Source organism: Paramormyrops kingsleyae, chromosome 12 (genome assembly GCF_048594095.1).
Source record: "Paramormyrops kingsleyae isolate MSU_618 chromosome 12, PKINGS_0.4, whole genome shotgun sequence".
Taxonomy (NCBI): Eukaryota; Metazoa; Chordata; class Actinopteri; order Osteoglossiformes; family Mormyridae; genus Paramormyrops; species Paramormyrops kingsleyae.
Window position 1 is genome coordinate 26793389 of NC_132808.1, and position 19435 is coordinate 26812823.

The 19435-nt window shown below is 50.0% G+C and overlaps 1 protein-coding gene across 2 annotated transcripts; it reads left to right on the plus strand.

Moving 5' to 3' along the window:
- The first annotated feature begins 607 nt into the window (after positions 1 to 607).
- Positions 608 to 18931, plus strand: ttc39b (tetratricopeptide repeat domain 39B). Of its 2 annotated transcripts, XM_072697822.1 has the most exons (19): positions 608 to 1033; positions 4757 to 4791; positions 9217 to 9321; positions 9906 to 10037; positions 10170 to 10243; positions 10403 to 10470; positions 10571 to 10635; positions 11762 to 11867; positions 11998 to 12063; positions 13232 to 13340; positions 13458 to 13525; positions 13661 to 13720; positions 13872 to 14033; positions 14473 to 14564; positions 14794 to 14914; positions 15143 to 15254; positions 15823 to 15940; positions 16059 to 16175; positions 16471 to 18931. In XM_072697822.1, exons 1-19 carry the CDS (start codon positions 992 to 994, stop codon positions 16565 to 16567), a joined length of 1749 nt encoding a protein of 582 aa, XP_072553923.1. In that variant the 5' UTR covers positions 608 to 991; the 3' UTR covers positions 16568 to 18931. The 2 variants fall into 2 exon arrangements, with proteins under 2 accessions (XP_072553923.1, XP_072553924.1); XM_072697823.1 differs by lacking the exons at positions 608 to 1033; positions 4757 to 4791; positions 9217 to 9321; ... (2 more) ...; positions 10403 to 10470; positions 10571 to 10635 and adding an exon at positions 11413 to 11431.
- Positions 18932 to 19435: the final 504 nt, after the last annotated feature.

Consider the following 19435-nt stretch of genomic DNA (forward strand, 5'->3'; position numbering starts at 1 on the left):
TAATTTGTTTATCGCAACTTTATACCGTATTCTGAAAACGTAGTGGGCACTTCGCATGATTGTTGGAGTTGAAAGCTAATTAAAGATTATATTTCTTGGGTTTGAGCTTTTTCTCAGAGACGGGGTCCTTTTGCACAGCAGATAACCGCCAGTACATCATAGGGTCAGCTGTCCCTCTCAGTGGCGCGCGTTCGGCTCGTCATCGGTGTGCTCAAATTTCTGAATATTGTTTAAAAATACCTGCGCGGGCAAATACGGAAAACTGCATATTTAGCAATAACTATTTAGCGCGCAATTGTCGGAATGCGTTTACATTCCATTTTGTTGTGCTTTGTTGCATTTGGCAAGTTATACCGCTGACATATTGAATTTAAATTTCGAATGACGGAAATAGCTTGATCGTGGGCTGAGATGTGTTAATATTTACCCTGTATGAAGTGCATGGCGGGTCTATGCCCTTGGATACTTTGTAACGTGAGACCTGGCCGTGGTCGCGCAAAAGAGTGAAGGTGACTTTGCAGTGAATCACTACGTGCGGCCGCGCTTACGCCAGGGGGCTCGGTTCGGCAACTTTCGGCTTCCCTCGGGGGGTCTCGGCTCGGCTGGTTCCCCTTCGGGACAGCCTGTAAGGAAAAAAGCGCTGTTTACTAAAACAGCTGCCAACCCCGACACCGAGGTTGGCCTGGAGGTATGACAGTGACACAAAAAGCTGCCAGCGCACTCATATTATTACAACTGTAATACATACAGGCACGGGTACGCGTGTGCACGTGAGCTGTCACGGCAGGGGTGTGTTTCTGCATACGTGTGCCGGCCGCTGATGTAGACCAGTGACTGAATCCGGCGGAAAGCAGCCGCAGGAGTCGGGGAGACGCCGAGTAACCCGGGTCTCCGCACACACCCACGGAGTGGCGCTCAGGGGCCGTTGTCTGTATGCTCCCAGCCCCGTGTGCTTGTCTCACTTCCGTACGAGCTGCTCTCAGGGATCAACATGGCTCACGTCGGGAACGGATCCGGCAGTCTGGACGATGAGGTAGGCTTACTGTTGGAAGCGAAACCGACGCTTTAATTAAGAGTGACGGCTTTGCGGAGCCCGACTAGCCGTGAAGAGCGATCCTGCTGATGTGCGTCTGATTGCGGCAGCCGGGCGGCACGTCGCCGAGTTCGCTGCTGCCGGTTCCGCCGGCTCCTTATTCTTCGCTGTTTCTTCTCGTTGGTATTTGCAGCAGGCGTGTGTTTGCTAGTGTGTATGGCGTTGTATATACGTGTCCGAGGCTCAGTGCGCGCCTCCGCTGCGCGTCCTCCCTTTTCCAGCGAGAGTAACGTGAAGGCGGTGTTGCCCACCGGCCGGCTGTTTGCTGGCAGATCCCCTGCTCCTGTTTCGTGTTTTCTTGGGGAGACCGCAGGCGCACGGGCTCGGTGTTACCCTGAACGCCGTCCATCAGCTGGCCAGGAGGAGGACACACTGTCTGTCTGTGGTGAATGGGGACCCCTACTGTCATCATGTACCGCCCATGGGCTGTGGGGTAGGGGCCCCCCAGTGTACCACCCGTAGGACCCCCGCTGTCACTCTGTATGACCCTGGGCTGGTGTGGTATTCCCCTTCACTACGACCAAAACCGCAGTTTGTCACACCCCCCGTATGATATGGTAAATCACACAATAAGGTCACAGCCTTATAAATCGCCAGGTGCTGTAGATTATCGCAGTTACTGACGTGGGTGTTTCTATGATCCCTCGATGCTATTCACTGTCACCCTGATCTGCAGTGCCATCGTGGGCAGTGTCAGCGCCTCGTGTTTCATGCTCTCAGGTGTCTCTGTCACAGCGCTTGGTTTTGCTGTCCTCTTCGTGAGCCTATTAAGGAAGTGGTTTTCAGTTAATGTCTTTAAAGCAGCTCTCTCCTGGTGGCTCTGTTTCACTAAACACATTCGCAGAGCCGTTCAGCCGCTCCGAGACCTGAATCGGACTAAAAGCATGATGTCCCACTTACGCTTTGGTGTCTGTCCTTACGGCCGCTTTCCGAAGGCCCTGACTTACAGCTCATTTCCTGTTTATTCATGCACTGCTGCTGCATTTTGCTCTGAATCATCACGCTGCAGGTCATGCTGAAGCAAAGGTCCGCAGGCAGCGGCTTGCTAATCCACTTAGCATAATGCCTAACCCTAAACCTAACCCTAATCCACTTAAGCCACACGCATTTAAACTGTTCCCAATCAGAGGCATGTGGGCGATGGGAGGAACTCTCCCAGAAAGGGCCCCATTTGGTAGATCCTCCAACGCAATTGTATTGGTGCCGTTATTGGGAAATCCAATAGTGACCCAGTTGTGGCCAGGAGAGACCAGGACAGGGGTCTCGGCAAACATCTCCAGGATCCAGCCAGCAAGGAGCCAGTTCTGAGGAACCAAAAAGCAGTTTGGTTAACTTAGGTCCTACATGTATGGGAGCCTTGCATCCTGCTGGCCGTTTGGAGGTTTGGGGACCTGCAGGGGAGAGAGGGGAGGGGGGCAGTCCAGTTTCTGGGGACCCGTGAATGGAGGACCGGAGGGGTTTGGGCAGCTTTGCTGCACTGTGTACTGCAGATGAGATTCCCTGCTGACGACATCTCCTCGTGCCGCTTGCACTAATTGTATGTATTCAGCTCATTTCCTGCTCAAACTCGAACGGAAAGACGGGGTTTTATTAAGGAAACCCAGGATGGTGGTTGGCCTCTAGTTATGCCCACATTACTTTGGTTCCTTTGGCTTACAGTTAAACGTGCCCCCCCACCCACGAAGATGACTGTCTGTCTCTGCAGAGAAAGCTGGTGTCTGCCTGCAGGGGCTGCAGGACTCTGTTGCTTTCCCTTGGTCATGAAGGCATGGGTGGGTCTGCTGAGAACAGGAGTGCCTCCGTGCAGGCGGGGGTGGCTGCAAAGCTGCCTTTTTGGAGGCTGTCATGTTGGGTTTGCAGAATGAGGCTGCTGAATGTGGATATGAATGCACATTTATGTCACCAAACCGGGGTATGAGTGTGTGTGTGTGTGTGTGCATGTATGTGTGTGTGAGTGCGCATGTGTGTGTGTGCACGTGTGTGTACGTGCGTGTGTGCGCCCGCTTCTCGGGACTTGCTGATGTCGAGGGTATGGGCGCCGTGACAGGGGGTCTGTGGGCCCTGGTAAAACAGCCGTTGGCGTGAGGTCGCGCTCAGGGATCTGGCACCTCCTCCCCCTGGCACCTCCTCCCCCTGGCTCCGCCTCCCCCCTCGCTTGCTTCTCACCCCCAGCTGAGCTCCTGCAGGTGGCTCCTTAGCTGTCAGTTCCTGTGATTCCTCACGTTTCTCTCCAAGTAACACTGGCAGAAATTCCTGGGATGAACCACCCTATGGGGGGAGGGGCAGAGTGGTGTCTGCCTCTCGCTGTCTGTGTAATGTCTATCGGCATGGCAACGCACACACTCAGTCCAGGTGTGAGCTTAACAGAAGAAGAAAATAATAGCTAGCAGTTTTTTATGTTTGTTTGGTTGTCATGTGAATTACAGGCTTACACACCTTCTTCTGTCTTCATTACAGACCTCCATTTTTCCCTCGTAAATACGATGGGCAGGAGTGTGGTCAGGGGCGCTTAAAGGTGCCCCCAGGCATGGCTGCCGGCCTGGGGGTGGCATTGGTCTTGTGTGGCTGGGGCTCCAGTACTGGTGGGGGCAATGGCCTTTTAGACGGGTTCCCAACGTTCTGCTGACCATGGCCCAGCCTACATTATGGAAAAAGTTCATGACCGGTAAAACCTGCTTGGGGGGCGTGGTTTGAAGCCATTCCACAAATGCAGTGAAACCCCTGGCCTACCACGCACATTTGAATCTCTCCCTACCATTAGGTCACTTGGTCTGAGTGATCCAGTTTAAGGGAATGGTGCAGGGGTGGGGCCAGGGGCAGGGTCACATGCCAGGGGCGGGGTCATGTGTCATTTAGAAATACCAGATTTAAGGTACCCCAGTGTAAATGGCCTTCATCTTTATTCAGTCACATTTAGCCTGGACTACCTTAAATCCAACAAGTTGTCCAGCTACGTAAGAAATCCTGCTTTCTGAAACTGATGCCCCAGTTCTGGCCCGGTTCATTGTTAGCCATTGTGTGCAATACCGGTTGATAACACATTACGTAGTATTTTGTGCATACAAACGCTGTAGCAACATGTCCACAGATAGCAGCTGGACAGTACTGTGTGTACAAATGATTTATTGAACCACCAATAAGACATAAGTGCTAATAAACAGTGTGCAACTACAGTTTTCATTTCTTGTGATGAAGGGTGCAGCCATCTTGAATTCTAAGATCGGGGTTGCAGATGTTTCCCCGACTTTCTGAGTTGGAATTATGACTTCAGGTGGCATGCCAGTTGAAATTTCCAAGTAGGAACTCAGAAATTCTGACTTGCGCGTGCGTTTCAGTGGAATGCAGCATTCATGCTGTCACCCATGAGTTCTATAGAAATGGGGTAAAATGGAAGCAGGGCTGTTTATTTCGGGCCCCCGTGACTCTGACGCCTCCGAGTGCTACACCTGACTCCTGTTTCCCTGCCCCCCCCCCCCCCCTTGGCTGCTGGAGCGTGGCTCTCCATCCATCCGCGGGCTGGGAGTCGGCTCGGGTGCGCATTTCCGCTCCTGTGCCAGCTCTGCGCCGTTGTCAGTGTGGCACCAGGTGCCGCTGCCCCGCAGCTTTCGCCGCACATCTCCCTGTTTCTCCCACGGTCTCATGGCTGTTTTTTCTGTTTTTCAGGATCAATTTGAAGATGCCTTCGACAGGATCCCTGTGTAAGTACACGTCACCCCTGCAGCCTCTGCTGCCTGCCCTCTCGCATGAACGATTCATCCAGGATAAAATTAGCACGGTCCCAGGATAATGACATGGGGCTCCTCTCCAGGGAGTTTCTACTCCATGTGGCACCGCGCATCTGCAACTGCCGCCGGCGGAACATCTGGCGCCCCCTACTGTTTCGCTGTGGGTGTGTAATGGCCAAACTTTATTCGGCGAGGGTGAGGAAGTCAGGAAATACGAAATAAAGTCCCAGACGACTGCACACCAAAATAAAATGCATGCTTAATTTTTATTGAACTTATTATGTAGCATTTTCATCTGACCAATAGGGTGTGCAGTTGCTCCCCCTGGGTGTGCATTTGCCAATGGTGAAGTTTCCCTGAGACAGTGAAGATGAAAGGACACTCTTATGCAGGCTGCCCTGGGGTGCCATGCAGGCTGGATCCTCTCCCTGTACCATGGATGAATCCTTATGAAATGCCAGCTATTACATGCGATAATATTCCCCGCTAAGTTAGCTTAGCATTACAGGTAAATAAGGAAACACAAAATCAAATGAATAATACATTAGTTTGATGCGGTCTAAATAAGGACTGTATTAGGGGTGTCACTAATGACTATTTTTCTATAGATTCATCTACCGACTATTTTATCAATTGTTCGATTAATTGAAACGATTAATTTTCCTCTGGAAAATCAACTTGACTATTTAAATTTATTTTGACAACAACAAACTGCTAGATAATGTACGCCGGATTTTCGGTGCTATACGGACATTATTGTCGGCCACAGTTCGATAAGCAGATTAGTAGTAAGCCTAAAATATTAATGAGATACATATTCCCCAAAGTAATTCCCCAAAGTTAGTAATCGGTATAAATTCGGCGTATCCTCATGCTTAATAAATTTGTTTAGCAGAGCACGCCATATGCAACACAAGCGATGAACGCTGAAGTGGCGCTGAAGAAAGGGACAGATCAGCAGCCGCAACATATTTTAAAAGAGGAGATATTGTGGTTAAACAAGGTGGTGTGGCAGTAATTTTTTACAGATAAAAGTCCAACACTTTATTTGTAAATATGGTTTTCATTTTTATTTCAGTGTATGAATTGTTTTCTTTAATTTAGCGTCAGTTTTAGTTTACGATAGCGACACTGGTCCGAACGCGCATGAACACACACTGGCACTGTCAGTCAACGTAGAATAAGCCCATAAGATTCTAATGTGTCAGACAAACAACTTTATGGCTTCAACAATGAGTGTATTTAACAGCTATACATGTGGACAAAAGACACTTTTTGCTTTTTTGACTTCTGTGATTTATTGCAACATCACACTACTCCTGTAGATCGACATATGAGACCTTCTTTGAAAACCTAAAGGTGTTTCCTTCCTAATTAAAAAGAAAAAAATGTGGATATCACTCCCTAGATATCATGCCACCCCTTTTAGTGTTCCTTGTTCCAAAATTATTTTTTGTTTGCATTTTGTAATCCAGGACAATTGACTTCAAAATCTGGGATGGAGGAGCTGCTAAAGATTTTAGCCCCTGTGAAAGAACATGATATTGGGCCCCAATATATTATGTCTTATTCAGCAATTTTAATTGTATGTGTCCGTGTCCAGGTATACCTTACATTGTGGGGACCAAATGTCCCCACAATGTGGTTAAACGCCTGTTATTTTGACAACCTTTTTTTCTGTCCCCACAAGGAGAAATTTCATTTTATAAAAATCTGTGACTGCAGTCAAAAAACTAAACATGCTGAAAGTCTTGTATTTTGTTTGGTTACTTATTGTTAGGGTTAGGGCTGGGTAGGGGTTAAGGGTGTCGTGATTGAGATTACTGTTTTCCCATAGATGATAGGTACGCCAAAGTGTATTTGTATATATTTCTAGGGGGTGTACTTCGCTTCTCATTACTTTAAAAAAAATAATAAAAAATCAGCCCGATGTTCTGATGCCTATGACATTGACTGCTGTGTTTAGAGATTTCGCACAAACTACTGGGTGTATTTGAAATAATTTCATGAATAAAAATGCTTTGGAATACAATTGGTGTAAAATACAAATATAGGCCTAATCCAGGACAGTAATTCATGACAGTTAACCACACAACTGCAAATTGTTGACATTAGTGGACATTACAGTGAAACAAGAACTGAACTAAGGCCTCATTAATGATTATTATTATGTTAATCCAAATGCATTGAATAAAAATGGGAATTAGAACAAATTATGCCGGTTTCAGAAAAATAGTCTGAAGCACTAATATATAAAAGTATGAAAATCATACTAGTCAGAGAATAATCCGTCACGTTAAAGAACTGTCATCATCAATAAAACCATGAATATCACCATCAATAATATGAATAATACCATCAATAACACCATTAATACCACCAATAACACCATCGATATTACCAATAACACCATCAATAATACCACCAATAACACCATCGATATTACCAATAACACCATCAATAATACCACCAATAACACCATCGATATTACCAATAACACCATCAATAACACCACCATTAATACCACCAATAACACCATCGATATTACCAATAACACCATCAATAATACCACCAATAACACCATCGATATTACCAATAACACCATCAATAATACCACCAATAACACCATCGATATTACCAATAACACCATCAATAACACCACCATTAATACCACCAATAACACCATCATTAATACCATCAATAATACCACCATTAATACCATCAATAACACCTTCATTAATACCAAAAATACCATTATGCTCAACTGAAGTATCAAACTTTATAAAATGCTTTTGATAAAATGGGACAATTGAAAAATCATCAAAATAAAAGTATGCGAGAATTTTTCACACTCTTAATTCATATTTCAGTGCATCAGTATGTCATAACATTACCTGGGGCTGTATTACTGAGGGGGCAGTATTTCTGTTAGTACATATTATTGGCTGGGGGGGGCGTATTTTTGTTAGTAACTATTACTGGGGAGGCCGCCTCCATGATCTGTAGGTTTTAAGAGGTTTAAGTCACAGGAGGAGGGAGACGGGGTTAGACACATAAGTGGATGTACAGGTCGTACAGGTCATGGTGATGGGATGGGGTGGGGGGGGGGGTTTCCTTTCGGTCCACGGAGCCCCCCCCTCAAAAAAAAATGTGATGGACACGCGAGTTGCAGGTATGCAGCAGAGGGGATGATGTCACTACCTGAGTGCGCCGCATCCCACAGCCCTTGCTGCCTGCATGTGCATATGCATGGGGGTGGGGAGAGCAGGGATGTAGTGACAGCCCCCCCCCCAGGCTGGTCTCTATGGCGATCGTTGAAGCTTCCCGAAGCCACATCCTTTTAACGAGAGCGTGCGCTGTGACGTCCCAGTCCTTGAGTCCTCCCCTCCTCCTCACTCCCTCCTGCCCTCCTCTCCTGTTCTCTCTCTCTCCCTCCCTCCATCTCACTCTCAGCTCCCTTTTTCCAGTCCCTCCTCTTGTCTTCTCTCTCTTCTATCACTCTGATATCTCTAAAGGCTGCCACTCACTCATGCTGATGCGTGTAGCGGTGCCCTCTCTCCGTAAGTAGGCTCTCTCTCTCTTTAGCCTTCCAGGGGGTGCAGGCTTGTGCAGAGGGGGAATTAGCGCATGTGGGTTAGCATTGCGGTGTTTGTCTGCTTTGGATATGATGCTGAATTTCCTGCTGTACTATAATTGTGTCCTGCTCCTGGTATAACGGGGTGATGGGAAAGCTATCATTTGGGGGGTATGGAGGTGGGGGCTGGTGAGTCCTGGGGGTTGCTGTGGGCGGTGGAGGCCTCGGGGGTCTGGTCTCCATGCCAGTCCCCAGCAGCGCTCTGCCCTGACCACCGTGGGCTGTTCCCAGTTCCCAGCAGGGCGGCGCTGGCATTCTGGGGTGGGTCCATCACGGTCGCCCCGTGGGTGGGGGGGCTCAGGAACAGGGTGTCCTGATGGGTGACGTCCTGGGGACTGAGTGGGCGATGTTTCTGATACGCGGCGTTAGAAAGGAATCGCGGGCCTGGTGGATTGCAGTGAGCATGCTCTGTGTGTCACAGCAAAACAGAGGGATCAAGTCACCACCCCCCCAGCCCCCGGATGTTTCCCTGTGGATTAGTGCTGGGGGAGGGACGCAGGGACCCAGCTATGACAGGAAGAGCTGTTTCTATCATCCCTAGCCAAGCAGAGGGGTATTTTTCCGTGGTGTATCGCTGTAAAGGCCGCTGGTCTGGCCTGTGCTCCTGGGGATTAAAGATCTTACTGCATGTGAGGAGCCACTGAGGTCACAAGGACGACAGCCTGCCGGTCGTTCCCTAAACATTTATAATGCATCACCTGATTTAGTTAGATCGAAGCTCTGCCTGTCTAGCGTTTAATGGAACAATTCCTTCTCCATTTCAGGGCATCTAAGATGGACCTAAAGACCTCTCTGGAAGAATGTGCCATTGCACTGAACCTCGTCCTGAACAACAAGTTTTCTGAGGCTCTGGACCTTCTCAAGCCTTGGTGAGTTCCATGCAGGGTCTTGCAGCCGGCTTCAACAAACAGTTCAGACCCGAGGTCTGCAGCACTTCCTGTCCGGCAGGTGGGGTAGCCGAGGAACATCACCCCACACTACCCACTACCCTCATGTCACTCCACATCAACTTTGACCTTGTTAGACACTCTGCTTAGCACAATCAGAGCTTCATAGCACATGCTTATTTTTGGCATGACCTTCTGTTATTAATAGTTCTTTAGTGAAATGCTGCTGTTAAGCAGAGGGCGGGAGGCAGTTGGCAGTCTGCACGTACAGGCCAGCACGGGCGGCGGCTCGGGGTGGATGGCAGTCTGTGCGTACAGGCCTGTGGGGGCGGTGGCTCGGGACGGATGGCAGTCTGCGTGTACAGGCCAGCGCAGGCGGTGGCTCGGGACGGATGGCAGTCTGCGTGTACAGGCCAGCGCGGGCGGTGGCTCGGGACGGATGGCAGTCTGCGCGTACAGGCCTGTGGGGGCGGTGGCTCGGGACGGATGGCAGTCTGCGAGTACAGGCCAGCGCGGGCAGCAGATAGGGTTCTAAGCTGCTCCGTATCCCATGTGATCCTCCGCAGGGCCAGAGAGAGCATGTACCACGCGCTGGGATACAGCAGCATTCTGGTCATGCAGGCGGCCATGACATTCGAGCACAAGGACATCCAGACGGCCATGGGCACCATTAAGGACGCGCTGCAGACCTGCCAGAGGTGTGACTGCTACTCCTGCTGATCCGTGATCTGCTGCTGCCTATTAAGTTTCCCCTTGCTGATTTAATGGTCCTGCTCTGGGTCAAATGGTCCCCCCACGACCCCCCTTCTCCTCCCTTTCTTTCTGTGCAGGTTTCGCAAACGGAACACTGTTGTGGAGTCGATATCCAGCCTGGTCTCCAAGCAGTCGGACTCCCTGAGGGAAGGTAGGGTCCCTCATCCCCCCCGGTCCCCCCTACCAGACCCCCCCCCCTCCCGTCCCTTTCATCCCCTCCTTTGGGCGAAATCAGCTTGAGGTTGTGGCCCTCAGGCTCCCCACAGGGCCATGTGTCTCAGCCCTCCCCCCCGTTTCTGCCCCTCCCCAGAGGAGATGCACGCTGAGATCTGCTACGCCGAGTGCCTGCTGCAGAAAGCCACGCTGACCTTCGTGCAGGTACTGGCCCGCAAGCCCATTACCGATTGCCCCCATGCACCCCAACCCCCCCGGACCACTCCAGCCACCCCCTCTAACAGCACCTCTCCTCCATGAGCAGGATGAAAACATGATCAGCTTCATCAAGGGTGGGATCAAGGTCCGGACCAGTTACCAGATCTACAAGTGAGAGAGAGCAGAACCTCCCTCCTGTCACCCCCCCCCGTATTCCTCTGACCAGCCTCAGGATCTGCACTGTCCTAGTGGCTATTTCAATAGGCAGCCCTGTGCAGAGCCGGCTTCCATCTCAGACCCGCCTCATGGTTGTGCCTTTCGACATGACGCCCTGCCTGTCTGCGCACAGGACTTTTCTTGCACTCTTGTCCTTCGCGAGGAGGAGGGGAGGACTGAGCTGTCATTAATAAGGGCGATTGTTTTTTCTGTGTTATACCCGGACACTGTAGTGTGTGAAAATCCCAGAAGGGGGAGCTGTGTCTGAGATGCCGAAACCACTCTGTCTGGCAGCAGCAATCACACCACGTTCAAAGACGTTTAGATCGGGCCTTAGCTGTTGTGGTGCTCAGCCTAGCAGTGAACCTCCTGAGCCGGTCTGTCTGATTCTGCATGTACATGATTGGCCGTTTGCATTAGCGAGTTTGTGTGCCTAATGAACTGGTCACTGAGTTCGTATAAATACACGCGTCTTCATGAGACAGGGACATGCACCTTCAGTCTGTATGTACAGTATGCTCTATACACCTGTGTGCAGTAATATGATATATATATAATGTATATGTTAAGCCTGTGTAATGTGTTATGCGTGACGTGCACTGTGTGTGCGTGTTGGTGCGCCGTGGTGCAGTCTGCCGTTCCTTCCTGTCAGTCACTCCGCTGTCTCTCTGTTTGCAGTTCTCGCTCTGAAATGAGCTCTCTCTCAAGTGCGCCGCTATATACCTGGACCACAGCAGCACAGATACTCTCGGTCTCTCGTTCCAATCCCATGATACCCCTTTCAAAATTTGCACGCACCCCCTCCCCCCACTGACCGCTTGCTGGTGTGCCTCTGGTTTTCTCGAACCCTCCAGGCAGACATACTGTGATTAGCACGTGGAGCCTGAATGTCACCCCATGAGCAATCTGACCGCTGAGTTTTGCTCTAACCTTACGCCATGTGACACTGCACCCCCGTTCCCATCACTAAAACTACTTATGTCTCATTTTTGTGCCGAATCCAGGCTCCCACCATAGATTTCAGTTTGTTTTCCATCTCCTAGCTTCTCCTCTGTTAATCCTCTCGTACTTCCTCTCCCAGGGAGTGCCAGCATGTGGTGAACATGACGCAATATGTCGCCAGCAACAGCGACGCCTTCCACCAGTTTGAGGGAGGCGTGAAGCTGGGGATTGGTTCATTTAATTTGGTGAGGCGGAGCTTATGCTGAGCATGACCAATCAGAGACATGCGAGATGCCAGGGGGTGTGGCTCCCATCTGTTATGGCCCTGTCCTGCAGCTTGTGTGTGATGGCTGTGATTTCTCCATCCCACCCCAGATGCTGTCACTCCTTCCTGCCCGGATCCTTCGTCTCCTGGAATTCATTGGCTTTTCAGGAAATCGGGTGAGAATCGCGCCTTCATCATCATGTAGCGGGTGGACTTCTGTGGTTCAGCGACAGCCGGGTGGTGATAGCGGGGTGGGTGTCTGCGGGTCGGGGGTCGCCGGGAGGTGATGGAGGGGTGGGTGTCTGTGGTTGGGGGGTCGCCGGGAGGTCATGGAGGGGTGGGTGTCTGCGGCTCGGGGGTCGCCGGGAGGTCACGGCGAGGTGGGTGTCTTTGGTTCGGGGGTCGCCAGGACGTGATGGCGGGGTGGGTGTCTGTGGTACGGGGGTCGCTGGGAGGTGATGGTGGGGTGGGTGTCTGTGGTACGGGGGTCGCTGGGAGGTGATGGTGGGGTGGGTGTCTGTGGTTCGGGGGTCGCCGGGAGGTCATGGAGGGGTCGGTGTCTGCGGCTCGGGGGTCGCCGGGAGGTCACGGCGAGGTGGGTGTCTGTGGTACGGGGGTCGCTGGGAGGTGATGGTGGGGTGGGTGTCTGTGGTTCGGGGGTCGCCGGGAGGTCACGGCGAGGTGGGTGTCTGTGGTTCGGGGGTCGCCGGGACGTGATGGCGGGATGGGTGTCTGTGGTTCGGGGGTCGCCGGGAGGTGATGGTGGGATGAATGTCTGTGGTACGGGGGTCGCCGGGAGGTGATTGCGGGATGGGTGTCTGTGGTTCGGGGGTCGCCGGGAGGTGATGGCGGGGTAGGTGTCTGTGGTTCGGGGGTCGCCGGGAGGTGATGGTGGGATGAATGTCTGTGGTTCGGGGGTCGCTGGGAGGTGATGGCGGGGTAGGTGTCTGTGGTTCGGGGGTCGCCAGGAGGTCATGGTGGGGTGGGTGTCTGTGGTTCGGGGGTCGCCGGGACATGATGGCGGGATGGGTGTCTGTGGTTCGGGGGTCGCCGGGAGGTGATGGCGGGATGAATGTCTGTGGTTCGGGGGTCGCTGGGAGGTGATGGCGGGGTAGGTGTCTGTGGTTCGGGGGTCGCCAGGAGGTCATGGTGGGGTAGGTGTCTGTGGTTCGGGGGTCGCTGGGAGGTCATGGCGGGGTGGGTGTCTGTGGTTCGGGGGTAGTCGGGAGGTCATGGCGGGGTGGGTGTCTGTGGTTCGGGGGTAGTCGGGAGCTGATGTCTCTGGCCTGCCTCTGTCATGTGACTGGGGTGCTATACTGTTCCTCACCCCCCCCTCACCCCCAGGACTTCGGCCTTTCCCAGCTGCGAGAAGGAGCTGCCAGTCACAGCCTGCGCTCCATCCTTTGCGTCCTGACGTTGCTGCTGTACCACACCTATGTCACCCTAATCCTGGGTAAAGCCGCTGTACCCTCTGCTAGCGGAAAGGGATCCGTAACCTTGAATGACTTTAGTGATTCAGCATAAAGTGCCCTTGTGGTGTGTAAGTGAGCCTCATGGTGTCATCCTGCAGGGGCCGGAGAAGGAGACCTGGTGGAAGCAGAGGCCCTTCTGGAACCCTACCAGGAGAAATTCCCCAATGTCAGTGAAGGCGCCTGGCCCCACCCTCAGTCACCTCGATCTGCATGTGCCTGTTCTTCCATAGCTAACCATAACTGGATGAGGCAGGCTAGCAGTTAGCGGTAGCTGCTAAGCTCTCCTTTCTCCTTTTTTAAGGGATCCATTATCTTGTTTTACACGGCAAGGATCGCGCTGCTGAAGGGGAAGTTTGAGAAGGTGAGGGATTCTTGGTGAGGTGGGGGTGTGGCCAGTGGGGATGTGACTGATGGGTGGGGGCTAATGGGGGTGGAGCCTGGTAGGGGCAGGGCCAGCAGGGGTAGAGCCGGTATGACAACCCCCCCCCCCCCCCCCATGTGTCCGCACACAGGCCCAGCTGAAGTTCCAGCAGTGCATTGCCTCCCAGCACGAGTGGAAGCAGATTCACCACGTGTGTTACTGGGAGCTGATGTGGGCCCACTGCTTCCAGCAGGAGTGGCTGCAGGCCTACCGCTACGCTGAGCTGCTCTGGAGGGAGAGCCGCTGGTCCAAGGTGGGCCGCCCCCTCAGCTCCTGCCTCTCACACTCGCCTACCCAGAATGTGACTGAGAGCCGGCATGTGGACATGTCACCTGCGCTGTGCATGTCGCGCTGTGGTCAGGAACGTCTCTGTTGTCCCCCCCCCACCCCAGAATGCTTCTAACGCTAAATAAATAGCTAGTGACTAGAGTCTGAATATAGTGACTAGCAAGCCAGTTAGCAGAACATGCTGCTTCAGCATTTCCTAAATAAAAAGCTCCTGCAGCTCATTGCTCTAACAGTGCAAAGATTGTGGCTTCAGATCCCTTCCCTCTACTGTACATGGCTTTGGTTAAGAGTGTCAGGTAAATAAGTTACTGTAATAAGGGACCCCTTTATTTAATATTTAGTGTAGTGACTGTTTGTGGCCAACAGGGGGCGGTGGCTGTGATTATGTGCTCTTTCCTGGACAGGCCATCTACATGTACCAGAAGGCTGCCATCCTCAGCATGATGCCCGAGGAGGACGTGAAGACGACCGGCGAGAACGTGGTGGAGCTCTTCAGGTAGGCCGCGCCTGCCTCGAACCCGCTGCTCAGTTCTGTTAATATAGCACCCGTTCCAGCAGAGCTGCCTGTCCCAGGATGCTTAGTGACAGGAAGGCTGGCAGAGGCAGACACAGCCGTAAATAGGGTGGGGCGGGACCCCCCTGGTAGGGCACGTCACCCTCCCCGGCACGCGGGCCTTTCGGCGTGACAGACAGCCATACAGCCGAACACTTTGGTGTCACTGCAGGCAGGTGGAGGGACTTAAGCAGCGCCTGGCCGGCAAGTCCATCCCAACGGAGAAGTTTGCCGTGAGGAAGTCACGCCGCTACTCCTGCTCCACACCCGTGAAGTTGGTGGTGCCGGCGCTGGTGAGCCTCGTTTCGGGGGTCAGAGGGCTGTCGTGGATTCCCACCTCCACGCTCCCTAAAGCCAGCGGCCGGGGGCATTTAGAAACGGAGCGCTGCTGGGGGCTAGGGAACGTGGAGTGTGACCCCAGAAAGATCATCCAAAGCCCAAACCACGGAGCAGGGCGAGTAGACGGGGTTGCGAGGGGGACCTGTTTAGTCCTGACCATAGGGGCCATCTCGCCCTGACAGGAAATGATGTATGTGTGGAACGGCTTCACTATCGTCGGCAAGAGAGCTGATGTCACAGAGGGCCTGCTGATCACGATCGAGAAGGCAGAGGAGCAGCTCAGTAACGACCCCAGTGAGTGTGCCGGGTCCGGGGGGGGGGCGCTCCTGGCAGGCAGGTACAGCACCCCCAGAATTTATGCTGCGTTCCATTTGAACTCGGAAGTCAGAATGTCTGAGTTCCCAAGTCGGAGGGCCCCATACTGTTTATAAGCACTTACAGCATATTTGTGGCTCATTAAATCAGTCATACACACAGTACTGTCCAGCTGCTACCTGTGGATATGCTACTATGGTGTTTGTCTGCTCAAAATGCCATATAATGTGTTAACAACTGGTATTGCTAACAATGGCTAACAGTGGACCTGGCTGGAGCTGGGGCCCGTTTCATTAAGCAGGATTTCTTGCTTCCTGTCATGTCACATTTTAGGTAATCTGGGCTAAATGTAAAATGACGATAGAGGCCATTTAAACTGGGGTACCTTAAATCTGGAATTTCTGAATGGAACACGGTTAACTTGGATATGATGTCATCCCCGGCTCTGACCTCTAAAGTCAATGTAACGCAGTGTTAATCAGACACCCACAAACTGCCTTCTCCTCCTGAACACGCCGGCGGCTCATGGGCTCCCTCTCGCACACAGGGCCCTCTGAGTACCACCCCGATGACCAGTGCCTTGTCCAGATGTTGAAGGGCCTCTGTCTAAAACATCTGGGCCGTCTTCTGCAAGCGGAGCTGTGCTTCACCCAAGTCCTCTCCATGTAGGTGATACCCCCCTGCTGAACAATTAGGTCAATTGCCTCATGGGAATCCATTTGGCGTTCCTGTAGTTCCGTGAAAAATAATCCTTCTGAAATATTGCATTCCATCTTTCCACAGTGAGAAAAGGATAAGATATGACCATTACTTGGTGCCATACACGCTGTATGAGCTGGGACTGCTGTATAAACAGCAAGGAGACGTTGCCAAGGCAATACGTTACATAGAGAACGCAAAGTAAGTGCCCTCTGCTGGCCAGGCTGTGTCATAGCATTATAGACAGACATTTCTGTTAAAGCAGGGCTCTTCAAGCGAATGACTCGTGCATTTACGACTGCTTCTGGCCTGTAAGCTAGTTTTCCTGTAATAACTGAATGGTTTAATTTTTGGATATGCTAATATATTCAAACAGCCAGCATATATATATATATCTGGCAGCCTCTTGTTCTAACGGCTGCTCAGAATGCTTCATGCTTTCCTAACGAACCTGCTTTTCTCACGCTTTCCTAACGAACCTGTGCCCTCGTTACAGGCTGAACTACAAGGACTACTCCATGGAGTCACGCTTACACTTCCGGATACATGCTGCTCTCAGTAATCTGAAGGGGTCGCCGGTCAACACCCCTTAACCAGAATTAACCGGGGGACCTCTGTGTTTTGGGACTTAACACCCCATGTATTCCAGTTAGTTTCTCAAAACGTGGAAACAGTAATGATTTATTTTTTTTGTTGTAATTTTTCTGAGAATAAAGGTAAGTTATACATAATGCAAATGATGTTTAGAATAGATGAGTATTCAACATGCATGTACTGTTTTTGCCACAGAACATGCATCATACATTAGCCTTGCTTATTTACCCTATGACGATAAGAAACCTTTATGTGGAGTACGGAAAGAAAGATGGAGAATCAAAGTGGCAGCTAGAAGCTGTGCTGAGTGAGCTAGCACACATATACTATAATACAGTGTGCAGGCTCACAATGGGGCATTTGGCACTACTGGTCTTTATTCGCTGACCAGTTTCAAAGACTGCGTTTGTTTATTGGTCCAAAGAGAAGGTGCCCAATTCTGGTTGGTCTTTACTCCTCACGCAGCGTGCCGATTGGTACTTGATGAGGGAATTCCTCTGTGGGGTTCAGCCCACAGGTGGAGGCTTCAGAGCAGAACCTGGAGGTAGTGTGTGATTCTGGTGGCGTCTGTGAGCGTGTGCGTAGAGAACCTGCAGAAACCTGCCAATGAGGCCGGTACTTAACTCTCCTCCAGAAAACCAAAGAACAGCTGCATCAAACACAAAGCTTATCTAGTCTGTTTAGTGTGAGTCACATTGAACTTTTGGAATATAGAAATATAGTATAATATAATATATAATGGTTATTATTCTACCTGCTTCTTTGTTTCACAGTCCAAACACATGCATTGCTGTAGACTTTGTGTACACAAAACATGAACATGAGTTCATTTAAAATCGCAAAACCTCGGGCTTCATGCCTTCATTTACTTGAGCTAGTTATGTCCTGTCCCATCTCTCTAACTTGTATATTCTATTTTATGAGAACAGCAGACTTAGCTAGATGCTAAACCTGAGTGTGACGTTCATAGCAGGCTACATGAATGTAATTTGTACTGTATAAATGTGTTTCTCACTGTGTGTGGAACATATGTTTTTAATTATCGGTGTATATTTTGAGAATATTTCGGAAGAACATTAGAATACAGAGTTTCCAGATCTGACGGATGTTTATGTATTCTCCGAATTGTCCTAGAGTGGGTCTCGCCATCTTGTAAATTCCACTTCTGGGGGTAGTAGCACATATTTATAAATGTTCAGTGAGTTCAGTTGTTTCTCATCATTTAGGAATTTGTTTCCTGAAATGTTGGTCACATGGTGTTTGTCATCTGGGCAGATGTAAATGTAAAAAATTCTATTAAAAATACATATACTGTCTGGACAAAACATGAAATTTCTTGAAAAAAATATCTAAACCTAAAAGGGAGAAATGAACTATTGACAATTGTAATAGTATTTGAAATTGTGTATACCATAATTGTAAGCCATAAATCGCTGCCTGTTTGCATCATTAGAAATTTTGTAAATGTTCATTATATAAATGGTTGATTGTACTCTATATTCCCTTTAAAGTAAGTGCAGATGGTGTAACGCTCACTTCAGATCTTCTGTGGGTGTAGTAGGACGTCAAGGCCCTGATACAAGCCTCCACAGAGCAGTCTGTCTTCAGATGAAGTTTGCCACGTGTTCATATAGCCGTAGACGGGCTGAGGAAGGCTTTTGTCAGGAGAGGTCAGGGCAGCTGGATGTCGGTGCCTTTTTGGGGCAGCTGTTCACTCATTGTCTATTTTCATTAGTTTTGGTAAAAAATGAGCACAATTCTGAGTGTCTATTGCGGTTCTGCTTATGCTCAGTGGGAGATCTGTGTGTGCATCCCAAAATGACATGACCTTTACTGCACTAACAGTGTAACTTTCTGAAATGTCATCATGATGCACATATGAATTTATATCGCTTACATCAGTTTATAGTGTTTCATTTTTAATTAAACAGTATGGTACACAGAAATGGTGTCAGATAGATACTGTACTTTTAAGCTGAAATGGGGATGGTTCATTCCTGTAAATGTGGGACTGCACTTTGTAGGATTGTTAACCAAAGACTGGCTTTCAGGCATAGCAATGGAAAGATGCTGATTCTGAGAACTGATTTTGACAATCACTTCATTACACCTGCCACACCAAGATTCCTCTCACTTTGATTATTGTGTCTTTGGTTCACCTGTCTACCTTTGTCATGCCAGCAGATATTAACCTCTCGTTAAGGTCTTGAGAGACTGATCCAGTCCCAAAAATCAGTGCCTGGTGTCTGAATCGCACATTGATGTGTAAAAGTCCTCAGTTGTCTGTCTGTCTCACCTGCTGTGCAGTGTAACACCTTCAGGGTACCAAACGGTTAATAAAGCCATGGGTTTGAGTAACTATACTCAAGGTCTCCATTTCTGTTTGTCTCTGCTGTTTGACTCCAAAGTGTAGTTGGTGGCCCAGCCCTGGAAGATTGTCAGCGTTCCTAAAGAAACAGAAGGTAAAGCTGGAAATGAAGCCAGGTGTGGCTGGCTGGCTTTCAGTCAGGCTCTGTTCAGCAGTTTATGTTTTATGTGTGTTGGTATTTCTCCCAACCAGCCACATAACTGGTATACAGAAGACATCACATCTGGGGGGCTTTACAACAAGCCTGACAGACTTTAGCTTTTTATGCTGATGCACTTTGTATAATCCAGTGTGTCAGAGTATCTTAAAACAAAAAAGCCTTTATGGATTTCATAAAATAGAAATATGTCAGTCGAGATGAATCCGAAATGTAGGCGTTGTGAAAACATTTAAAGTAATCTGTGAATTAAGTTACACATACATTTTGGTACTTAAGTATTTTTACATGGCTTTTCGCCGATTCGCATATGTTTATGAATTGCTTAAATACACTGCATGT